The 16,985-nt window shown below is 42.5% G+C and overlaps 2 protein-coding genes across 4 annotated transcripts in view; one reads left to right on the top strand and one right to left on the bottom strand.

The window, feature by feature from the left end:
* Positions 1-203: 203 nt before the first annotated feature.
* Positions 204-3,333, top strand: LOC143149999 (tubulin alpha-1 chain). The gene is made up of 4 exons (XM_076317971.1): positions 204-393; positions 732-1,561; positions 2,697-2,860; positions 2,940-3,333. The coding sequence occupies exons 1-4, from the start codon at positions 219-221 to the stop codon at positions 3,067-3,069; spliced, it is 1,299 nt and encodes a 432-aa protein (XP_076174086.1). The 5' UTR covers positions 204-218; the 3' UTR covers positions 3,070-3,333.
* Positions 3,334-3,755: 422 nt separating this feature from the next.
* The window catches only part of Neur (E3 ubiquitin-protein ligase neur), a 69,719-nt gene continuing 56,489 nt past the window's right edge, over positions 3,756-16,985 (bottom strand). For all 3 annotated transcript variants that reach the window (XM_076319043.1, XM_076319045.1, XM_076319044.1), the window contains exons 3-4: positions 10,895-11,463; positions 3,756-10,200 (exon numbers count right to left, since the gene is read on the bottom strand). In XM_076319043.1, the coding sequence (XP_076175158.1) occupies positions 8,991-10,200; positions 10,895-11,463 (1,779 nt within the window). In that variant the 3' untranslated portion in view covers positions 3,756-8,990. The remainder of the gene's footprint in view (positions 10,201-10,894; positions 11,464-16,985) is intronic.

Raw genomic sequence — 16,985 nt, 5'->3', positions numbered from 1 at the left:
TTATATTCTTTATTTAAATAATTTTCTTAGTTAGATACGTGGCAAGAATTTCGAATCAAAATACCTGATTCGAAGTTTTCTGACTAATGGAGGTCCTCCTTGTATTATATACAAGATATGTCACACACCCCTACAAATCGAAATTATTTAAATCATTTTTTTCTTTAATTTATTAGCGCGAGGTACTGTCAGTTCATATTGGTCAAGGTGGTGTTCAAATGGGGAACGCTTGCTGGGAATTATATTGCCTGGAACATGGCATACAACCCGATGGCATGCTACCCCCTCAGAGTTGCTCCAATGACGATGGTTTCCAGACGTTTTTCAGTGAAACCGGTGGTGGAAAATACGTTCCACGAGCCGTGTTCTTGGATCTCGAGCCTACGGTCATAGGTAAACCCTACACTCGCGACAGTTGAATTACAATTAATATTTATTTTTCAACGATTTCCTACTGCTCCACTGTTAATCCCAGTTTGAACATTGAGAACAACCCACAAAAATGGAAATCAATTATTCTTTGTCTATTTATATATCATTTAGATAACTTTTTAATTTTTATTTTATCACTTCGTTGAATTTTTTTGAACGTGAGCAACTTACCATAAATGCTTCTGAAGCGCAAGGTGCGAAATCTTTCAAGTGCAGGGCCTTTCAAGTGTCCCGTTCACTCGTAAATGATATCACCGAACAAACGTTCCCAGTCTCAACCAACCGATCATCTTCCACAGACGAAGTCCGTACTGGCACCTACCATCATCTCTTCCATCCAGAGCAACTGATCTCTGGCAAGGAGGACGCCGCGAACAATTACGGCAGGGGTCACAACACTCTGGGTAAGGAGATAATCGAGTTGGTGTTGGACAGGATACGCAAGATTGCAGACACGTGCAGTGGTCTGCAAGGATTCCTGATCTTTCACGCGTTCGGTGGCGGCACCGGGTCAGGATTTACCAGTCTACTCATGGAAAATCTTTCCATGGACTATGGGAAGAAGGCCAAGCTCGAATTTGCGATCTACCCTTCCCCACAGATCTCCACCGCGGTGGTGGAACCCTACAACGCGATCCTGACCACTCACACGACCCTCGAGCACTCGGATTGCGCGTTCCTGGTGGACAACGAGGCGATCTACGATATCTGCAGACGGAATCTGGACATCGAGAGGCCTACGTACACGAACCTGAACCGCCTGATCGGCCAGATTGTCTCCTCCATCACGGCCTCGTTGAGGTTCGACGGAGCCCTGAACGTCGACCTCACCGAGTTCCAGACGAACCTGGTCCCCTATCCCAGGATCCACTTCCCTCTGGCGACTTATGCACCAATAGTCTCCATCGAGAAGGCCTATCACGAGCAGCTCACCGTGATGGAGCTGACGTCCGCCTGCTTCGAGCCTGCCATGCAAATGGTCAAGTGCAACCCACAGAAAGGGAAGTATATGGCGTGTTGTCTGCTGTACAGAGGGGATGTGGTACCCAAAGACGTCAACGCGAGCATCGCGACGATCAAAACGAAAAGGGCGATTCAATTCGTCGATTGGTGTCCTACCGGGTTCAAGGTAGGTATATTTTCTTTCGAATTCTGGTTTGTTACCGCAAATTTTTGGAATGTTACTTGAAAAAGACCGACCTGGTGACAATGTTTCACTGGTCTCAATTTTTATCTCGCTGCTGACAATGGGTATTACCGCTGTGGCAGGTGCACATCAGTTTTGGGGATTTGGTTACTTTGAGTTAGTTTTACGAGTTGGTGATGTTTCTTCTGGAAGGTTTTACTTAAGTTCAGTCCTAACCGGTGACCGTCCAGCAGGATTTGTTTAATGTTTAAAATTAATCCCTTCCGGTGTTGGAGCTAATTAATTGCAGTAGACCAAGATATAGCGTATGGTGAATGTTGATAGGCTTCGTAAATGAAGTTATAAAATGTTCGTACCGGAAGAGAGATCGGCGATTAAGTCTCAGTACTGAAAAATTTAATTTCGGAAACGTTACGATACAGTGGATCGTTTTAAGTCGAAACTATGGTACTATATAAATTTATTATATTCAAGTTGTGTTATTACTGTTTATCGAATCTTCAATGGTGTGTTTGAATCCTCCTTTGGCCTCCAGATTGATGATCTATTCATTAATACAGAAAGTAATAGTGAGAACAGTAAAAGTAGTATGAACTGCATTCTTGAAGGTAAAACGTTCAAATTTGTAGAAATATAGTTCCCATTCTTACCATTTGATGACATTTTCAATTCTATGTACCAATTGAGATGTAGTTTCACACATTTTCTTTTTCTTCTTATAAATTCTCATTAATTTAAATATATAACCTTTGGTTCATTGATTAGAAACAGCCCAAAGTTTATACAAAGAAGAACATACAACATGCTCAAACGTTAACACTGTAAGACTTGTTTCAAGAGTGGTTTGGTCCTCTCACCGCTAGATGGCTATATTATTTGCTAAATATTTTTTTAATAAATAAACTATCGGTTAAACTGTTGTTGGGTTAAACTATTATTTGTTCAATATGTATCGTTGTGTTTTAAGAATAAATTTCTATATACATAACCTAGATACTAAGAATATTATAGGTTAAATGTTTCGAAGTTTTCAATCGATCGGTTTATCGAAAGATTCCAGTGTCTAAATTTTAAATAAAATTATTGTAACGTCGAAAAATGATAATTTTGTTCTCAGGTGGGCATTAATTATCAACCACCGACTGTAGTACCGGGTGGTGATCTCGCTAAAGTGCAGCGGGCCATGGCAATGCTTGCAAACACAACTGCCATCATTGAGGCATGGTCAAGGTTAAACAGAAAGTTCGATTTGATGTTTGGGAAACGAGCATTTGTCCACTGGTAACGTTACAAAACCGATTAATATTTCATAATTAAACGTCAAAATCAAACGATCGAGAAATATTATCATTAAAAATAGGTACACTAACGAGAGCATGGATATGAGCGAATTCCAAGAAGCCAGAGAGGACTTGGCCGCCTTAGAAAAGGACTACGAAGAAGTCGGCATGGACTCGACAGACATTGGTGAGGGTGAAGGTGAAAATTAAACGAACAATAATCTCTTCTTCGATGAAACGTTGTTTCTTCATTGGACTGGTCTAACTGAAGCGACGAATCTATTTTGTATAAAGTATACATTGTTTTCGTTGACTTTCTTTTGTATATTTACCTGTACATTGTTTTCATAGGTTATGTCATTCGAAGTTTTAATAAAACTTTTTTTCGTACATTTGGATGGTTTCGTAAACTTTGTTGTTAAAACATTCCTTCGTTTAAACTTATCGAATGCTTTTAGTTAAGCCATTCGAATGCTTAGCACGCACGATGTGCAGAAATCTCGCAGTTGCATTAAGTGCAGCGCTTACGAGTGCTCTCATCATCTAAAGAATTGAAAATATATTACTAAAAGCACATAGCACTCTAACAACATCTGTAAATTAACTTTCCAACGAATTTCTTTTTCATTTGCAAAAATCCTCTGAAACGATATAATTTCCTTTGAAAGAAAAAAGAAAGAATGCATTCTATTTTTCTGTTTTACTCCAGGAGTAGGCAAATTATTGCATTGTTATTATTTACGTATTATTACGCGACAGAAAGCAAGACCAGTTGACAACTTGAATATATGTAAACTGCAGCATTCGAATCTTCGGTCTTGATCGAACTGTCGTTCTGATAGGGATGCTTCCAGGTTTCCAGGAGAAGAGGAATCGGGCTCCAAAACATGGCGATGTCCGTAGATATTACAGGCTTTTTATTGTGTAGAACAGCACACGGCCGCACGAATTATATTACATATGTATACATTTGTATCGGCATCTTTACAATTAGGTTCACGGAGAGAACTCTTATCGCACATAGACTTCTTTTGCATCTCAGGGGAGGGGGAAAAGGAGGGATAGGGGAGGAACAGGTCGACGTATCCTTTTCACGATGACGTAACAGACAGCACACACTCGATTTGATGACACGATGACGAGCATGTGCGCATACTTCGCATCCTTTTCGTCCGAGTGGTGCAAGCTCGAAGTGTTTCTGTGCGTATCGCGCCGAACGATACTGAAAAAAGGCAATAAAACGAAACAAAAATAAAAATAAAAAAAAAAAAGAACAAAACACATAAAGACAGGTTAGAATGTCCTCGTGTGACGATCAGCGAAGAAAAGAAAATTCTTGGAATCTTTATCGAATAGAAACAAATTATACGAGAAGGATTGGGATTGAGGGGGGGGGGGGGGGAGAGAACAGCGATAGTGACGAACATAAAAACATTAATCAATCGGTACACATCGATCAAGGTCATCTAACGTGTCCTAACATTTCCGGCAGCGTTCATCTCTTCTTTCGTAAAAAGAAAAAAAAAAAAAAAAATACGTTTCTCCGTTTCTTCCAACTTGAAACCGTATCTCGACCCTCCATTTTTCTTTCTCTTTTTTTTTCCAACTCCATTCGCAGACGAATCAGGAGAACTGATTACCACGGAAATTTCACTCTGACACTCGCTTATCGACGCCGAACGCGATTACAATAAGTTCTATTATTAATAGCGTACCTAATAAAAAGATTCTCCATGCGCGTGCTTCGAGCGTGGCTCAACACGCGCGATAATTTTCAAATTATTCTTTTCATTAAAACTTTGTATTTTATAAAAATTTTTCTCTTCTCTCTTCTCTCTTTCTCTCTCACTCTCTATCTATCTCTTTCTCTCTTTCTCTCATAATTCAACACGCTTCATCATCTCATCATTTCTTTTTGTGGATTGGCAGGCAAGTTAAAGCTGCCGCTCGCTGGACTAGAGATTTTACTACTGCTTTATTGCGCATCCGTTATTCGAGAAGGACCATTCGTTTTTCTATCTCTCTTTATCTCTTTCTCTATCTCACTGTCACTTCGCTCTCACGTCTCAGAATACGATTAAGAAGATCCCAATCCTCAGGACTCAACGATCTCGTTCTTTCGAGGGATTTAAGCATATTTCTCTCTCTTTCGCTCATATTCTCTCTACATCTCGCTCTTTCCAGTGAATATCTCGCGAGCATTTCATCGTCCAGCGAAGAATTTGCTTCCAGGGACAACTCGTTCACCGGAGAAGATCTGCTCGACGATTTTGCTAGGTGTTTTCCGCCGGATGTGTTTGGAACCATATCGCTATAAACGGTGTACGAGCAACTTTGATCAGGTTGTGGTGTCGTTTCGATAGAAGCATGGGAAAATGGAGAATACAATTTGTTGGTTTCGCGATGCGTTTCCTCGGTTGCAGTGGGTATCGTTGCAGTTACAAGTGGTTACCACTTGTTATCGAGTAAAGGTCAAACTTCACGCAGAGTAACTCTGTGGTATACTGAGTGAAATTAGTGAGCCTCGAAGTTACAGAGTACTTTACTATATTTTGAGCAGGTTTGGCAGTTATAGGTATAGTCGTGACTCCTGCTTCGACAGAACGACCATTAACTCGATCCTGCACAGTTCACGGGAATTTACGACAATTACAGGATCGCTATCAATTGCAATTTGTCTGTATCACTACTGTCGCGATGCTTTGGAACCAACAGAGTAATCGTTCGTTCGGATCTGCGATGTGTTCAGACTTACTAAAATTACAAATACTATCTAAGTTAATAATTTATAATTTTACTTTTAACGTTGCATGGACTTTAAGCATGCTAGAACACTTATGGATTACTCTGCAAGCTCGTTGACACCGAGTTACACTAATTTCACCTGTGGCAGCTTAGTTCTTTAACAAGTAGTACAAATTTTATTCACACTTATAAAACTTTAACGAAACTAACCCTTTGCAGGCCTGGTGAACATCGTTTCGTTGTGTTCACTTCTCTTTCGAACCTCCAAGACAATGTTCTCGACACCTATTTAAGAAGAAGTATACTTCGATAGGAGATCGAAGACTCTTACCAATCTTTAGACAAGGAAATAGTTCCAATTATTCTCTGCGCGCAAGTACAGATCATTCTTTAACGAAAGATTTTAGAAGAAAAAAAATACGTATAATTGATTTTGTTGCAGTTGCGGACCAAGACCAAGGTATTTGAAACGATTCTCTCAATTTGTAACACTGTTCCGAGCGACTTAGAAACCGAGCATAGAACTGCAAAGGGCCAACTGTTTCAGAAACCACTCTCAATTAGGACTAGCGTTGTTCGAATAATTCGATACTCGAATGCTACGAACGAGTTTCGAACGGAAATGGAATTACATTCCAAATCGTTTCGGTATTCGACAAGTATATTTGCCGAATACTTGGCTCAAAACGCATCGCTAAGCGGACAAATCACACAAAACAGAACTTGCTAGCTACGACTGTTCGTTACCTGATCCAGACCACGTGGATTGGCCCGAACCACACGCCTCGAATATCCGTCTTGTATCACGGTTGCTCGTGGACCAATTTGCGTTCGTTTGAACACGCGAAACGCACGCCTCTGAAGGAGGCACGACGGAGCGGAGGCGTAGCGTAGGGACCGTCAGTACTGACGCCAGGAGACATCTGCCTAGGGCGATCTCCGTCGATCGTTAAGAAAGCTCGGCGAGCAACGTCGCGCGACAAGTCGCGTCGTTTATAAGGCACGGCCTCTAGAACGCTCGGTCGCTCGTCTGCCCGATCGCAGGATCCGCGACGCGTTCGAGAGCCGGGTGAAGGGGGATAAAAACATGGCCGCCCTTGGCGCGTCTCGCTGCTGTACGAAAATAAAGTGATCTTACATAGAGGGGATCTTGGTTACCGACGGGCCGCGCGACGAGGTCGCCACGGTCGTTCCCGCGGCCCGTCGACCCGACTGTACGCGTTGCAACTGGGAGGGCAGTGACAACTCGTCGAGGCGGATCGCGTCTCGCGAGTCGACTTGCTAAGACTAAAGGAGACATTGGCGTGGCGGCCGCGACGAGACGCTGGCAGTTTCTATAAATCGTTTTTAGTCCATAACAAAATGAGGAGTCCAACCGCCAAGTGGTTGTCAGATCTGTTGGAGTTTTTTTTTTACAGTGATAAACTGATCTTTACACAGTTGGATTTACGCTTTACCGTTAAACATGGCCGAGATCTGACAGACTAGTACTAGTTCGGTCGCCGGGCTCCTCAAATAATTTCTTTTTAGTCGTCAACACTGATAAAAGCCTCTAAAACTTTGTCGCTGTCCCTTGGAACGCTACGCAACCTAACATAGTAACTTCGCTTGTACTCTTGTCGCCGATACGGTTTAGGAATCCAACTAGTCCTGCTTGCTACCCGCGCAGCGTCTCGCCAGGCCGCTTTCACCGATGGTCAGGACGAGTCTGACTCGATGCAGACGGTTCTTAGCTAGGTAAGGGACGCGGCTGCCGCCTGACGATGTCTCTCGGTCTCTCTCGGTCGCGGTAGAAACGGTTAACACGACTAAGTCTAAACGTATCAAAAAACGTGTCGTCCTTTAAGGCTGGCTGCGTGGAGAAGTGTGCGTGAGAGCTCGTTTTCAAACGTACACGCAGAGCGGGAGGAGAACGTCGCGCGCATTTCTTTGGTAATACGTACAATTATTGTAGTCATTATACATACACGGCTAACGAGTCGCTGCGGCTCCGCGCTTTCGCTCGCGAACGGCTTACGCGCTATTTTACGTTATATCCAAGCGTTATTGTCGAAAGTAACAAACGAGGGGGGACACACGCGCACCTGAAAGATCGGCCAGGGACGTGCGGGGGGAGTCTGACACGCGCAGGGCGTAGCACTCAGCAACGCTGGAAAGTACACGAAACGAGCAAGAAGGTTGGAAGAACCGAGGAAAAGAGGAAAGCGAAAAATCGAAGAATCTAAACAACTACGACCTAGAGAGGCTTACAAAGATTTGCATTACGTAATCACACGGGGTTTGTATTAAATAAGAAATCAAACCCTCGGTCTCGAGCGACGTTCATGGGCGCGTCGTGACGACGAGGATTGTGTCTGGGAACGATAAAAAATAAACGATTAGCAATCGTACTCCGCCATAGCAACGTCTACTCGATAAGAATAATAATATAACACGACCACTATGATGTAGAACCGTGAGAATAGTATTACTAAGAATAATTATAACGATACAAATAATAATAAAAACTAAAGGCTGAGAATAGTAGCAGCGGTGAGTGTAATAATAGTAACGTTTAACAGTAGTTGGCGACGGTAGCAATAATATATATATATGTGTGTATATATATATATATATATATATATATATAATATCGATTGTGAAAATATCTAAGATCAATGTTTTTACTTTTTACTCTTGCCCCTTCTTTTTTATCTTTTTCAATCACGCTCTGTTTCACTTTCTCTCCCGCTCATACACTCACTCATTCTATAGTCCCTTCTTGTTCTCGAAAGCTCGCGCGGGTACGGTTTTTTTGTTTAGTCACTCGTTCGAAAACAAAGCAGTTTTACCCAGCGACACTGTGCGAATCTCACCGACACCTCGGGGTTAGGGATATTCCCTGATTTGCAGGAACGCATGTCCCGTGTTCTCGATAACGCGATCACGTCGACAACCATGGCCGACCACGCACGCACCGTGTGGAAGCGTTCCTCCAATCTCTTCACTCTCCATTGACGTGTCCTAATTGACAAAGAGTCCAAAGCACCCGGGCAACTCGCGGATACCGAGTTTCCTTTTCTCTGCTTACCGTCAACGGTTACTCAGAAAATCGGTCATCACGTCCCATCACCGTTCATCCCGACGATTTCGATAAACAACGCAAGAAGCTACCCGCCCGAGTGATCGAGCGAGTCACCGAAGGATAATCCAACGTCCTGAGCACACAGTTTCATCGTGGACGAGAACAACGAGCAGCGAGGACCCATTCGGGTCGACGCCCCCGCAACAACGATCTCACGAGCGAAGCACGCGTTTTACCTAACTCGCAGAGGAGACAAGTTTTAACGAATCAGGAGACATCAGCCCTTGGAACTGTTCCTTCTGCGCAGACCCTGCACCGTTGTTCAGGATTTGTATATACGAATCACGTCCCTGATGGGCGCCCTGCAGAGCGGGCAGAATCCGCCGCCCTTGCCGCACCACTGCTGAATAGCGCATGTATAGCACATGCACATGTGTCCGCACATGTAGAGGACGCTGTTGATGCTTCTTTCGTAGCAGATCGAGCACTCGTTGGGACGACTGGGTGGGGGTTGGAGGCTCTCGCTCCACTGTTGCAAGTGCGACGACGTCTTAGAGCCAATAGTCCCGTCTTGACTCTGATAGTTGACCGGCTCCACGTAGGTGGAAGAGCCCAGAACGGTCATAGTGCTCGCCAATGGCGCTGAGGTCTGTCTGGAGGATCCTTGGTGCGACGTTGAAGGCGCAGCTGCCGATGCCGAGGCTGACGACGATGTTGATGCTGATGCTGCTGCTGTGCTGGCCGGGGCGTGTCCATGAGGATTGCTTCTGTGCCTCGCGGATGCGTATGTGGGCTGAGGCGTGGACGAGGGCAGTGTGGGACAATTGGTCTGTGGCGGTAGATTCACCACAAGAACCGTACCGCCCCCTACCGCCGGCTTGAACTGAACCACATCGGAGAATCTGGAGAGATCGCTGGCCACGTTACTGTGGTTCGGGTACTGCTGCTGTTGCTGTTGCTGTTGCTGCTGCTGTTGTTGTTGTTGTTGCTGCTGCTGTTGCTCTTGCTGTTGCTGTTGTTGGACGACGGTAGCTGGCGAAGAGTTGCTGCTCTGACGTTGCCGCGGTGGCGATGCGGGTCTGCTGGCCAACATTCTGACCCGCAGGGAGCTACCATACACGTCCAGAAAGGCCCAGAGTTGCAGACTCTGGTCGATGTGCATCACCACGTTCGGTGGGCCGCCGTTCTTGGTCATCTGAACTTCTCCGAAGTGGGTTACGGTGAAGGCTATCTCGTCGCCAGGACGGGGGCTTGAGGCCACGTTCTTAGAGACCACCCAGTACTCCGGACGATCCAGCAGGAGATCGCTGTCGTCGGGCAAGTCTTCAGCGGTGAGCCGCGCTGGATCGCAAGAGGTTAGACCCAACGCCAGGGCACCGATGTACATCGGCTCGGTGGCCAAGATCTGCACCACCAGTCGTTCGCCAAGTAGCAACGGTCGGCCCGTGAATGCATAGCCGTGACAGAATTCCGTGTCCGTGCGCGTCGCCACGCACTGTTGGTTACTGAAGCGGATGTTCCTGCCCCGAGTTCTGGGGAAGAGAAATAAGGAAACGATTAGCGGACTGTTCATTGCGGTATGACGTCCCCACGTAGCATGGAACGCCAATTTGATAGCGAAATTTGACATTGAGTTGCGCTTAGGATTGTCGTGCCAAGCTGACGACTAGGAAGGATTTTCATTCTTGCGAAATGTGTTGTAGGTCTATGATAGATGTGTTATATGGATCGGTCGTTGGTTTGGAGTATCTACTAACATTTAACCCTCGAGTCTACTTATGAGACAGAATCAACCCTATTGCTTCCGATCGTGAAAATACTTTGTTCGATTCTTTTCGAGAAGCTAGTCGAGTACACCAAATGGCTCTTTGTAAGTCAATTAAAGTGTACACGATTTTAATTTCTGACAGACTCTTTTGGAAATGCCTAGTTAATATTTAGTCCCGTAGATGCTACATGGAATTAGCTTAACGCGTTAAGGGACATCAACACGAGTTAGGTAACAAGTAGCACCATTTTTAACTGTGAAGTACGTTCAACTTTTGGGATCTTTGGGCTCGATAATTTAAATACAGAAATACCAGAATATTCGAGAGAACCTTGGACTTTGGACTACAAATACCCACTTATAAGGATTCTAGAGAAGACAAGAGGATCCGACTTAATCTAACCACCCGGAACTCAGTCATCTCGCATTCATGGTTAGAAAAGACTTAGAGTACTCACGGATGGAAGGGTAACGGCGTGAAGATGACGCCGGCCGGTTGAAACCTGAGTCCAGGCAGCTCAACGTCGGGCTCATGATGGATCGACATGTTCAGCATGGACGGAAGGATGATCCTTTCGATGTCCCTGCCAGCATTTCTGGCATCATCCATGGCCGAGTGCCTGCTGTGCTGCGCATTGTCCTCGTTGCTATGCTCGGCGCCTCTCCTGATGTTGTTGAAGTGCTGCCTGTTGGGATCGACGAACTCGATGGCGGTGCTGTTGCCATACACGTCGATGATGGCCCACAAAGGGCCACGGGTCTCCACGCCACTGAAGAACAATCCCTTCTCCTCACCGTTTACACCGAAGTGCACGTCACCAGCCGACGTAACGTAGTAGAACAACACAGCGTCCTGACAGACCAACCTCTCGGCTAGGGCCTTCGCCCAGTAACTGGGTTTGTTCGTCAGGTCGGGGCAGACGTACCTAGGCAGGCCATTCCTAAGGTTGATCGGGTCATTGCTCGTGAAACCGAATCGTATCACGCCGCTCCAGTTGTTGAAGACCTCGAGGAACTTCACGCACACCTGGAACAAGAGACGGATGATTACTGTGACTGAGTCGTATAAGGTTGTAAATCCAATAAGAACCCCGAGGGAGTGAGCCAAGTATGGAGGAGTGGGGATGAAATCTATGATATAGATTATCTAGTATTATTTAAAACTGTCCGAAAGAGGGAAGAGTATGAGGGATGACAAGAATCAATGGAAATTGAGTCCATCTGATGGAGAACTCTTTTTTAATTTGAGCTCTAGGTACGTTGCATGACAATAAAGAGAAATGAATGAAATTATTGTTGTAGTGTTTCGTTTTGTAAATTAATTCACCAAATGATTTGAGCTTGTTCGTGCTTATTTCTGAGAAATAATTAATTGTTTCGCGTAATTAAAAAATGGCAGTTATTAATAATGAAGCTCGATTGGTAAAAAAAATAATTGTCATATATAATGATCACAATGAGCAGTATGTAAACGCATTTAGGTATTAAAAATATTATGTTTCAATGAATGTTTCATTGAAACCTTTATAAAAATTGAGTACTGTCCTTTGTGTAGTCCCGACTGAGACAACCTGAGAAACAAAATTTCTTCTTTATATATCTCTAAATATTCCCTTTTTTCTGTACAGTGTAGATATCTGTTTCTTGACAAAATACTTGAAATTTTTGATTAATAATCTTTCTCTGAAATGTACGTAGATATATATGTATTGAACATTTAATTATTTTACTTTTCCGTTTTCAATTCAATTCAATGTTTATAAAAGAATCCTGACGAGGAATAGGGTCAACCCATTCTTGTCAAGAATGTTTAGGGTTAAACGTACATCAGACTGGAAAGTGGAATACGTAAAAGCAAGGAAATTCTTTACAAGTTTCTAGCATAGTATTAAAAGACTATATATCAAAGTCGGTATCCCTCATAAGGCTGTCCATGGCCTACAAATCCTTTTAATGGGAACCAGAGCTATCCAAACAAACTGACCTTATATTCCTAGAATTCCTACGACGTAAACATTAAGTCATTTCTAATAAACACGATTCGTACAATGCTTTTACAGCGTTAATTAACGTAATTTCCTCCTAGCAAAGAAAAAATAATTGTGAAATAAATTCCCTGCACAAGTTTCTCTTCGTGGAGGATATATATTATACTACCGCTCAAAAGTATTTTATCTATAGGTACGTTCGATAAAAGGATAAGAATAGTTGCAATAAACATTCTTTTCTTTCCATTAAATTCTAATAAAATTGAATGCAAGTTGGAAAACGCCTCCACATTCTTTTACCAAATAAAAATAAACGTTCGTTTCCCCGGAAACGCGTGCTAAAATACTTTTGACCGCTACTATAGTTAAGAAGTGTATTTTTCCATAGATCGCGATTAAGTGTCATTAATCAAAATTATATTTCCATGACTACACACTGTGATCCTGGTTTTCTAGGAAATCCTTACATAATACCGTCACGCGTTTCCGTGATCGGAATCATTATTGTTTAACGTTAAATTATCATCTCGCCGTTACTCGACAGACATATTGTTTTCTGCTCGAACTACCAGAAATTGTTAGTGATTAATAAGAATCGCGAGGAACATTAAATTGCACGATAGCTTTTCGTGAAAAGTTGCAGGTCCAGTTTCGAGGACGATTGAAAATCGTGACCAAAGAGAAGCGATTCAAAGGGCAGTAAATTCTGAAATGATCGCGACACCAGTGACGGGACACCATTGCTGGTGTCACGCGAATATTGATCGCAGCGTCGCATAATTTGAACCCGGCCTATGGGTGTCGATTTCGCGTCGACGACGTGGAATTAAATCAATCTCGATGTTCCTCAAAAGCAAAGTGGAAAGCCCTTCCCTGAACCTTTCGTCGTGTATTCGTGAATAATGAAACAGACCCTTCGAATGACTAATAGAACGTTAATCAGTACACACTCGTTTCTGTGACATTAACGAAGGATGGAAGTGGTTATCGTTACTATGTACGATAAACTGCGTTTCATGCAGATCCACTAATTTTATGCGAGAAGGATAGATTTTATTTGCTGGGATCTAAACGCAATTGCATCGAAGTGCAGTGGTAAAGTTGGGTCACAATGCGCTTATAGGTAGAAGCTACTCATTCTACAATTTTTAAATCGATATTTTAAGCTATTCCATAACACTTTGTACAAATTTATTCGTCTCTGTCGAGTTCTATCGTTTCAAAACTGTAGAATATTGATCCAAGTGCAAACGAAGACGCGTTGAAAGTGATCTGTAATCAAGGGAGATATCTAGGGTCCTGTAGTCGTTAATACACGGTCAATTTTCCTTTTAATATAAAAACGATAATTAATTCCATAAGTGAAAAAAAGGTATTAATTCTTTTGGTACAGTGAACAGTACACCGCGTGCGGTGGACGCCCCAGGCGCGTTCGGTGAGTATGCTTAACAAATGGGGCCACAGGATTTCCGCACACAACGTGCGCCGAGAGTTGAAATCTTAGTATCGAAAGATCAATACGAACACAACGAGACTACAAGCCAGTGAAAAATCACGAATGAAATTTTTCTGTTCCTTCGTAATTTAATTGCGTAGTTTCCTATAGGATATCGTTAGTTAACGTACCACCAAAAGCGTGAATTGTTTTTTTTTTATTATTGCCCCATTGAATTGTCCTGATATTTCAGAGGCACTCGTGCCATTACTTTCAGACTTTTCAATCGTAATCTGGCGTCGCGAATTTCGTCGTTTCGACGTGGAAGAAAAGACGCTCTTTTCGCTATCGTGTTCGGCCACGTTATGTCACGAAACTGAACGTGACGAAAATCCCAAGGGCAATAGTTAACGGTGGGGAACTCGTTGCGAAATATCGAGTTCGAACGATGTTCCCTTTCCTAGAGCGTAAAGTCTTTATAAACGGTCGCTTTGTCTTTTCAACGAGCTACTTTTACAGTTTACGATAGTCGGTGTCCGACGAAGAAACAACGGTGCATGAATGGTCTATTTGAAAACGTTTCCAGGGAAAAATGAGACTCCGGAGGCAGTCGAGTGAAAGTCGAGTCCTTTTCAATTTCGAAACAATGGTTTCGACAGGAATTCCCGAACAAACGGTATTCTTGTTGTTGTCTAATATGAAACATACGAGCAGATAAATACCGACATCTATCGGTAATTATTTTGATAGCAAAGCTTGCGAGGACGACAAAAAGTATAAATATTAATATAGAATTGATTGTTATTTCTATCCAATAAATTTTGCAATTTACAAGAGAAAAATACCTCGAAGTTTTGCAAATGTTTCAGATTATCAACCATGCTGTCGTCCTCGTATTCTATTACAAGATATTAAAAATGTTCAAATATTTGTACAATTTATGTTTTTATTACTTCTATCCGATAAATTTTGCAATTTGTAAGAGAAAAATACCTCGAAGTTTTGCAAATGTTTTAGATTATCAACCATGCTGTCGTCTTCGTATTCTATTACACGATATTAAAAATGTTCAAATATTTGTACAATTTATGTATGTAGTACTTTACAGTATCTTCACGGGCCCACAAATTTTTAAAGAAACGAATAAACGAGTTTTCAAACACTACGAGGTAATTTCTATTCCATCGATAAGTGTTCAAAGATTTGAAATCGCACGTTCGATATTGTATTATACGTTCAAAGTCTTGAAGAAACTTCCTGGATACCACAAACTCCCACGTTGACATATTAACATTCGTCCAAAGATTTGAACACAATTCGTGTCTCATCAGAGTCCCGTAAAAGAAACCCACAGACGAAGTATCCAAGTACGTTAAACCCAAATGTGCGGAGTTCCCTGATCAATGACCATACTCGGCAAAGAAAGACCCAACGTCATTGATGTATTGCAAGGAGAAAGAAAGATCGACCCTGGAAGGAATTCCGACTCGTATTGGGTCAGACGCTCCCAAGGACTATAACTAAAGCTACTCGACACTGTCCATACTCTACTTAAGTGATGGCACCACATTCTCCTTAACTCTCCTAGGCATAGTTGCTGAACGTATCAAATGATACAAAATAACTAAAACCAAAGAATAGATTAATTATATATTTATTTATAAGATGGAATATTAACACCGTGCAACTTGCATGGAATTATTTTAATTCTTCACTTTGGAGGATAATTTTTCTATCCGAAGCAACTGGTAGGAGATATTTTTGCGCCAAATTGAATTTACTGGGGTAAATAGAGTTCGTTTCTTCTCAATTTTTAAATGAATTTTCCTGAAGATCTGACCAAAGTGGGCTGAGAAACATTCCACATATCAGGTTATTAAAAAGGTGGGACATTTCTTAACCCACTGTGCTCCAAACAGTTAAGTTACCTACTCTTTCGTTCTCTCCGCGATGCATTAAAAGTGTTCAATGGTTAAAAACACTTAAAAATAGATCCCACGGCTCGAAAGCACGAGATATCTCCCGTGATAGGTAGCCGAACACTCGAGTCACCGAATCGTCGATTCTCGAGCACGGAAACCAATTATTATTGTTGAACGAGCACGCGAGATCTGGCCGATCAATTAACACCCCAACGTCTCCCGAAAGACGCTGGATTACGAATTACGTGGATCGTTCCACATCGAACGACACTGGGAATCCAATTCCAAGGCGTTTAGTGAAATCCAATGAAGAGAACCTTCGAATGCCTCGCCCACGCTCCTCGCCAATCTCCACTCTGTGAGAAGGAGAGAAGTATAACGAAGGATGAAAAGAGAGCTGTGCGAACGCACGCAACTTCGTAGACACGTTGCTACGTGCGATTCTATCTACGGACTAGCGATGGGACCAATCCAATGACGCAATACCAGAGATGGCAAAAAATGAAAAATATATATAATACTTCCATCGATCAACTGTCACTGGACGGTCGATTCACCGTTAATGTGATATCGGTGGAGGTTTTGTAACATTGCTACTTTTCTTCATTCGTTCGAAATCGTCAGATTTTTAAAAATTTCGAGCAAATTTTTGTTTATCGATTCGAAAATCTGTCGGGCAACTTGTCTGGAAATATTAATTCATGTGGCACGATTTCTTTGTCGATTTAACGTTGATTCGACTTTGGAGATATTTTTGTGCCAAATTTAATTTATCGGAGTAAATAGCGTTCGTTGCTTCTTAATTTTTAAATGGATTTTATCGAAGATCTGAGCAAAGTTTAATCAGGTCTGAGCATTGAATATATCTACTTACGTATAATGTTAATAAAGTTAAAGATCTGTTAATTTTACAGAAACCAATCGATGTGAAATTCTGTCGAATCAGAATAGAAACAGGGAGCCCTGCAATCTCTAGAAGTGGCACTGCAACGACGTATTCATTAATATCCAATAGGTATCAATTCCCAGGTATTTTATCGAGTAAACAAACAGGTGTACGTTGTTATTACCGGATATACTTGTTGATAAAGAGGTCAATGTATGCATTTTTTTCTTCGGTTTTCTAGAGTATCCTTTGTTTTGCAAACCCATTTGTACCTCGAGTTCTATGTACAGAGTGTCCCTACCGAAAAGGGCTCTGCCT

This window comes from Ptiloglossa arizonensis, chromosome 8 (assembly GCF_051014685.1).
Source record: "Ptiloglossa arizonensis isolate GNS036 chromosome 8, iyPtiAriz1_principal, whole genome shotgun sequence".
Classification (NCBI taxonomy): domain Eukaryota; kingdom Metazoa; phylum Arthropoda; class Insecta; order Hymenoptera; family Colletidae; genus Ptiloglossa; species Ptiloglossa arizonensis.
The sequence above is the reverse complement of the archived record's forward strand: the minus strand, read 5'-3'. Positions and strand labels throughout refer to the sequence as shown.